The sequence below is a fragment of the Pyxicephalus adspersus genome, chromosome 1, assembly GCF_032062135.1.
Source record: "Pyxicephalus adspersus chromosome 1, UCB_Pads_2.0, whole genome shotgun sequence".
Classification (NCBI taxonomy): Eukaryota; Metazoa; Chordata; class Amphibia; order Anura; family Pyxicephalidae; genus Pyxicephalus; species Pyxicephalus adspersus.
In genome coordinates, this window is record NC_092858.1 from 59,303,221 (window position 1) to 59,311,117 (window position 7,897).

The 7,897-nt window shown below is 35.4% G+C and overlaps 1 protein-coding gene across 1 annotated transcript in view; it reads right to left on the minus strand.

Moving 5' to 3' along the window:
• ABCC4 (ATP binding cassette subfamily C member 4 (PEL blood group)) overlaps positions 1 to 7,897 on the minus strand; it is a gene marked incomplete in the record, with an annotated part of 121,259 nt that overhangs the window by 71,534 nt on the left and 41,828 nt on the right. The window contains 4 exon segments of the mRNA XM_072411097.1: positions 852 to 1,043; positions 1,981 to 2,070; positions 4,814 to 4,921; positions 7,336 to 7,585. Of these exon segments, the coding sequence (XP_072267198.1) occupies positions 852 to 1,043; positions 1,981 to 2,070; positions 4,814 to 4,921; positions 7,336 to 7,585 (640 nt within the window).

Consider the following 7,897-nt stretch of genomic DNA (forward strand, 5'->3'; position numbering starts at 1 on the left):
TTAGGCAAATTTAATTTGCTTTCCAAAGTTAAAATTGTACTTTAAAACAAAACACCCCATGTTCCTTTACATAAAAGAGTTGTCAGCCTGCCAGGATTCTGTTCTTATAGGAAAATATAAAAAACAAAAAGATTTCAGTGAGTCAATTTCACTTTAATGACTACAGATATATAAATTATTGTGGGTTTGTTTTCAAGTGTAGTTTCTGCTTGTTCAAAATATGTAAATGCTTTACTATAAATAAATTCGCTATATGTCTACTATACTATGTTTGTCAAGCAGATTACTCTATTGGAAATTTATTGCTAACCTAACAAGGGTTGGGTGCTGGGACACACAGAGTTTTCCAACACTTGGCTCCTAGTACCCCTCTGTAAAAGTTTTAAATAGCACCTAGTGGGCTGCAAAATAACAGCCATGTCTCCAAGATGACAGCTTTGGATTAAACCAAAGAACCACAACACATGTAGTGTAGTGCACCACTGTGTGTTGTAAAATGTAATGTAAAAATACACAGGTACAATTTCGGTTCACTGTGGAAAGTTGGCAAGCCATTTTAAAAAGGGTGCCTAATGCAATACACATTAACTTGCCCCCAATTAAACCACACAGTTGTAAAAGAGGCTTTATGTTTTTCCAGCCTTACTTTCCAAAATATATTAGTGTGGGCAAACATTGCTATTATTGCACAGTCATGCACAGTTCCCATGAAATGCTTTAGGCAATTCTGTTCATGATATCTTTACATCACAACAGCTTCCAAGAAAAATGAAATCAAAGTCCCGATAAATGTGTGAAATACTTCTGAGCACAAATCTGCAGCCAGACAATCTGTTAAGATAAATTCTTACCTTTTTTAGTGCACACACCCTCAGGACTCTTTCATATTTCTCTTGAATGTATTCTTTCCCAAATAATATGTTACTTCTGACAGTGCCTGAAAACACCCAGGGCTGCTGGGAGACATAGGCAATTCTTCCTCTGACGTCCACAAAACCTTTATCTTTTGCCAGTTCACCCAGAACTGCACTGAGAAGAGAAGACTGCGGAGGGGTTAAAGCAAATTTAATATAAATTTGTGATTATAGATCTAATTACATTTCAGAGATTTGCCCAACTGCATCACATTTCAGATCAAATAATGCAAAAATAAAACTGAACAATTAAACATTAAAAGAACAATAAATCATTTATTATCAAATATTATTATTTTTCTATTCTTTGAAAATAAAAAGGAGTAAAAAGGATCGTTGTATTTTGTGATTGTAATTTCCAGTATAGGCCAGGCTTATATAACACATAATTACACTGGCTATGGTCACTACAGAACCAGGAACCCAATTAGTAGAGCCCCAAAGTTATTAAATTTGTTTGCTCATCATATATTATGCCAATCAATTTTTTTAATGGAAGAAGTGCGCATGAACCCAAATTCAGGGTGTCAACTATTTAACTTGTTTTCATATTGCATGAAATTGAGGTACATGTGTAAATGGATTATATTTAGTGCTTCTTGTTACAGCTTTTTTTTCTTTTTCAAAGAGAGTAATTTTATTACTGGTAAAATAAACTGTATTATATTTTGTGTTTCTATGATTGTCACCAAAAGCATGAACTGTTCTAACTGCTGTCAAAAAAAAAAATCATTTCAGGGCACGTTAACACATTATTTTCTCTTTCATTGGAAAACTTCAAACAGCCAGCAACCCATAAGAAAATACAATACATTGTAGTAAGGTAAACTAAGCAGACTATTGTGTCTTGACAAAGAAGTAACACCCCAAGCAGTTTTCTGTGGCATTTCATCACTCATTTGGAATGCATGGGGACAATCAATGTAAATAAATGTTTTCTTTCACCATGAGCCCAATGGCTGACTCTGAATGCAGCCTACAGAAAGTATCAGCACTTTCATTATGCTGGGAAATCACAGTTTGAAGAGCACGAGGAGAGAAAGAGGGAGAGGAAAATGATACTCACTTTCCCTGCTCCAACAGGTCCGATTACAGCCAGCAATTCCCCGGGTCTTACACTGCATGAGATATTCTGAAGAGTTGGCACTTCCATGGTCTGCAAATAAAGCAATGTTAATAAAACACCACTGCAGCCAAGCAAAAACTATTGAATGTTATGCAATCTCTTACACATTGAGGTGATAGAAACGGCTATCATATTTTCAGCCAGCTAGTGAGAACAGTATGTATATAAACAGAACTAGGAAAACACAAAGTCATGCATTCGTAATACTCTGCTGTGAGGTCAGTAAGAATTCGCCAGCAAAGTTGGCATGGTAATTTATAAAATTATACTGCAGTTGTAAAAGGGGTAATAGATAGAATGAGAAATACATGACAAACTGAACAATTTCACAGTATATCAAGAAATGTTTGATATACAGTTTTCACAAGATGCTGATCAGCCTTTTCTTTATTGAAAAGTGAATGACCCTTTGCGGTATACATACTGACTTCAAGTCACTAAATATGAAAATATACAGAGCAATGAAAAAACTTGATTGTAGTAAAGTGTTAATGCATACTGCAATATGTGTCTTTTTTTGGGTAATAATCCACACTTCCTGAGTTGTCACCAGACAAGAATCGTGAGAATTCCCAGCATCTGGAACAAAACCTGTCAGGAGTTTTACCAATTTAACTATATTAATGATTACCTGGCTTATACAGCATGCAGCCAATTAGGCTCAGTAATAAGTGACAGTATAACTATCCCAAACTAAAGACAAGGGTGATAGCTACAAACTTGTTGTCAAAAAAAGAGGCAAGGTGTTGCTGGCCTGAAAGACCTGAAGACATAAATGAGGAAGGATGACACATAGGACTTTACACTTGTAGTTAAAACATAATCTGCCAGTGTATTTATATGAGACAGTTTGTACCGGTTATTTGGAGGCAAATCATTTACCAGATATTACAGAAAACATGATAATCTGACAGGCACTTGGTATATACGGCATGTCATACACTCCTTCACATGGTCAATATTACTTAGCATAATTCTTTACTATATAAGTGTACAATGATGAAAACCTAAGTCAGCAACTTAGATATTATGCACAATAAATTCTGATGGATTCTTTTTATTACAGTGACATTGACAAGGGGCAATTACTTATTGAAAAATACTATGAATATTTAGGTTTACCCTGCACATGTTCTCTAACATATTTAGTACTAAATATGTTAGCGGACATAAGAGGTTGAGAAATTAGTTATAGTTAAAATAAACTTTTTGGCAAACATTAAACTGAATTAAATTATAAGACTTTTAGGATGATCTCCTATATGCAGTATACTTTGTTCTAGACTACACTAAAACTTTGTTCACCGATGCTTCAGTAGTTCTAACACTGTAAAACTAGCATTATAAAATATCAGTGATTAGTATTAAAAGTAATGTCCTACTTCTAAAATGATTGTGATCCTCCTTTTTCATTTATATTGTTAATTTTCAAGCTTCAGACAATACAGACTACACATTTGAAAAATATATTTATTATTATGTATTTGACTGGGGAAATGGTGATCCGGTCATACCAATAAATTACTTTTTATGAATTAATTCTATAGTAGTACCAGTAGGTGGCAGCAACTCAGTAAAAATAGATTGCAGCAAAATGTGTAAAAATCAAGAATAACGAAAATGAAGATAATCTATAGGATGCCTATAGAAACTGTTCAAGAATTTCTACAGGCAGCATATAACAGATGAAGCGTAAATATTATGGTGAGTTTGGTGACCATTCACAAGAATTTTAAGATCAACATTAAACACAACATGGTGCACACACTGCATATAATAATTGCAAAAAGAAATTACACTAAGCAAATATTTCTCTTGCACACAGAGCAGTGCAATGAAATAAAATTTAACGTATAGCAATTGGTGATTTACTAATTTATTAAAGCTCTCCAGGGCTAGAGAAGATACACCTTCATCAGTGAACCTGGGTGATCCAGCAAACCTGGAATGGATTTGGTTCTGGATTAAAGACTTTTGCTAACAAAGAACAAATGACTTTTAAGAAATGAATTCCAGGTTTGCTGGATTACCCAGGTTTATTGGTGAAAGTGTATCCTCTCCAGCCTTGGAGAGCTTTAATAAATCAGGCTCATAGAGAGGAGTTCTAACTGATTGCTATGAGTAAGTGCTGGGTATAAATTAATACTTCTTCAGATATACCAGGCTGGATTCTGGATTTTGGACAGAAAGTGTATTTATGGATACCAAACTAATTTATTCTTTTAGTTCTGTCTGGAGTCCATCTTTAAATACACAAGTGAATAAATTGCACTTAAAGGCTGTAAAATTTAAAAGGTAAAATCAAAGCTAAAAGATGTTACAGTAAAAGAAGTTACTGAAAGCAATTGAACTTCAGCATAAATATCAGAATAACAGGCTTACAATGGTCAAATCTTCAAGGCTCTGTAACCTAATAGCATCCAATAAAAGGATTAACATTGTGATTGTTGTGGATCAAAAATAAAATAATACTGCAGTTACACAAGAGAATTATAAGTAATACAAACAGCATGTTCCAGCAAGAAACAGCACGCAGCACCTGAAGCCTCACCCAACTCCCTACCATCTAATTACATCTATTTAAAGAAATGCAGCATTTGCCCTTCACCTGTGGCCTCCCTATTATAAAACAATACACATTACTCTTCCCTCCATACCAAACCAGAAGATCTCTTACTGATTGTGACTGGGGAGGGGAGATTTGCTCATCCTCCTGGGGCTTAACACTGAGAGCATATTAATGATCAATCAAGCTCTAACTTACAACTCTTACCTTGTCCCAGTAACATGTCAGATCTTGAATTTGTACTAGAAGGTTTTCCTCTTTTTCCTCTGGCTGATATACAGTTGGTTTTGAAATCTCATCAAGCAACAAAAAGTTCTAAAAATAAACAAACCAATAAAATTAAGGACCCACAGCAAATAATACAATTCAATTGAACAGAAGGAAACAAAAAACTCTCCAAAGCCATCTAAGTTCCATAGATGTCATAGGGGAACCTAACATTGTTTTACTGATCCACTTGTGAAAATGCCTCCTGATATTATGGTTTTCCCACTTTAGGTCACTGATCACCAAGTATAAAGATAAGGACATCACTTCTATTTCACTCCTATTTTTCCAATCTGCATACTTGCTCTGGGTCAATAAAATTTTGACAAAACTGACAGGTAGCTAGCATTTGTAGAAAGAGACAACAAGAACAAACAGGGTAATATTTTTATAGGGAATGGTTACCACCCGTTAATGTATTTTTGCAGTTTGTGTCTTAGTAGGGAGATTTACCTTCACATCATGTTCTGAATGTACAAGAAATGTATTGATGATGGAAGTGATGCGGTGGGAAATCTGACAAAGTGATTAGAATTTCCCTTTAACACAGTTGTCACTGGAATAGATGTCTTCTTTGGAGGAATCTCCCTTACCTCTTCTTGCAATGACAACGGCAATTGTGTTTTTCCAGAGCCTTTACTCTCAAGATTATGGTCACAAGGACAAACTGGGAGCATTAATCACCCCCAGTGGGAGTGGTGCTAATCTTTCTCTTTTCTATCCAAACATTTAAAAAAAACTTTGGCTATACATATAATATAGGCATAACATTTACTGTATTATTAACCAAATACATCTGGAACTTTTCAAGTCTATGTTCTATGTTCATATCTATAACTTTTTATTATCATCATAGATATAAGAATACCTTATTAAAACAGACAGAAAACTTCACTAGTGTGTGTGTGTATCAGTCAGCAAGCAACACTAAAAGTTCTAATTCTGTGAACTAAGCCTGACAATGTCTGGCAATGAAATCCAGTACAGATAATCCACAAAAGAATGTTAACTTCATGCCTCGTTCTTTCCCAGCTTTTTTTCCCAGTGTACCTCCACTGTGTCTTCCACTTCGCTAAACAAGCTTGAAGGGACTTGGAGCCCGAACATCACCAAACCTATTAGAACACCCTCAATGTACTATGTTATAGGAATCTTGATCACAGCATAGGCATCCAGCAATCCACTTCTTACCAAAGAATGGTCCAGAGAATGATCATGCAAACTTTGATTTCAATTAACATACCAGTCCAATCAACCAATCACGTTCAAGTACAATTCTTGTACATGTCTGAAATCCTGGATCTATTTACAATTATTAACCTTGTAAAGTGAACATACCATATGCCAAATTAACAGCCTCTACTGCTCTATAAAATCAACCTGTAGTAACTAAAAGGACCCACCACTAATGACCGCATTCAAGTATTAGAGTTTTATCATGGCAAAACATCTTTTTGTTAGAAAATGTTAACTCTCATATTTTGTGGGCCAGTCCCCCAAAAAATGAATAAGTTAATCTGGAAAAGTTGTTATACATGTTTTATATCATTACCTTGGCACAAAAAGCAGTTATTCATTATAATTACCTAAACTTTCAGTGATTTTTCTGGAAGAGACCTATTTTTAAGATGATGCAATATTATAAAAGATCACAAGTTTTCTCTTCTCATCCCAATTTCTGGGATCTGTCTTTTTGTGGAGCCAGGCAGTGACTGATCTCATAGACAGAAACTCAATTGACTTGCAGAGAATGGATCATCCATTTTTCCACCCAATTTACACTATCAAAATTGGTGATGAGCACATGTTAACTCTGATTTGGCAACAAATTCATACCGCAGCCACAGGCATGCAGCAGCCTCTGTCAGGGGTTTGTTCCAAACACCCCGGTCATACTGTAGTCCCCGGCAATCATAAAGCAGAAATCAGGCGATCTCTGGGAGCCAGAAATCAGGCTGTGACTCAACATGAGTCAAGTACTTTCTTATAGGGAGCAAGGGAACTGCTGGCTGGGGGCAGAGTTTATACTCGTCAAGAAGCTTCTATGAAAAGAAAACAAACTGTGCGACAGCATTTGATCTGATGCAGGTTTAAAAAATTCTAAAAAAAAACACCTACAACCCAGAGTGTTGGAGCCAGTAAGACATGTGCCAGTGGCCAGGGAAGCAGGGAGATTTGCTAAGTAAACCTCCCTGTTATGGTCCCATTTCATAAAGAGGCATTTTCCCTTGCATGGGAAGATTTATGTTGTTCCTCGAGTTTAGCTTTAACTTTTTGACTGATGTTACCCTTTGGTAATTCACAAATTATGCATAAGAACAGTACAGACAGTGTATTATTTCATGAAGGAGGCATTTAGAGCCAACATGAGCAAGGGTTAATAACCTATTGTCTATCATCAACCATTTAGTAGTTAAGGTAGTGAAGATAACAACTACAAGTGTGAAATATTGGCACTGTACCTTAATTCTTCTTATGCTGACTTTGGCCTCAGATACCCTCTCAATAGCTGAGGGGAAGAAGAGAGTGACAGTGAGTCTCACTGCACTATAAAGGGACACTGCAACAAACACTCGACTGGCTGAGATAACATTGCCAAGCAGAACATATGTAGTGAAAGTTACAAAAACGATGATTTTGCTTCCAACAAAAAAAGAGGCCAAGTTGAGTCCACGTAGGTAAGAGCTGCGCAGTACTTTGGAAATCTCCTTCCTAATATAGTAAGAGGAAAGGGTGTAAAACAAAAACACATTCTTTCAAAACACAGAGAAACATTTAATAAAAATTATAATATTTAAAAAAAATGAAAAGGTATCTTTTAGGAATATTTTAAGGATATACCCTGCAATAGACAGTTAATAGTATTATTGATATTAACACAAAAGTGATCAAACTAAAAATAAAAAAACTGGAAGACATGTAAAAGGTCTATTAGGAAGTCAATTTATAATAACCTCAGAAAAATGACAAGTGGAAACTAATTCTAATTAACATGCTAAGGCATGGACTTCCCTTATAAAAAAC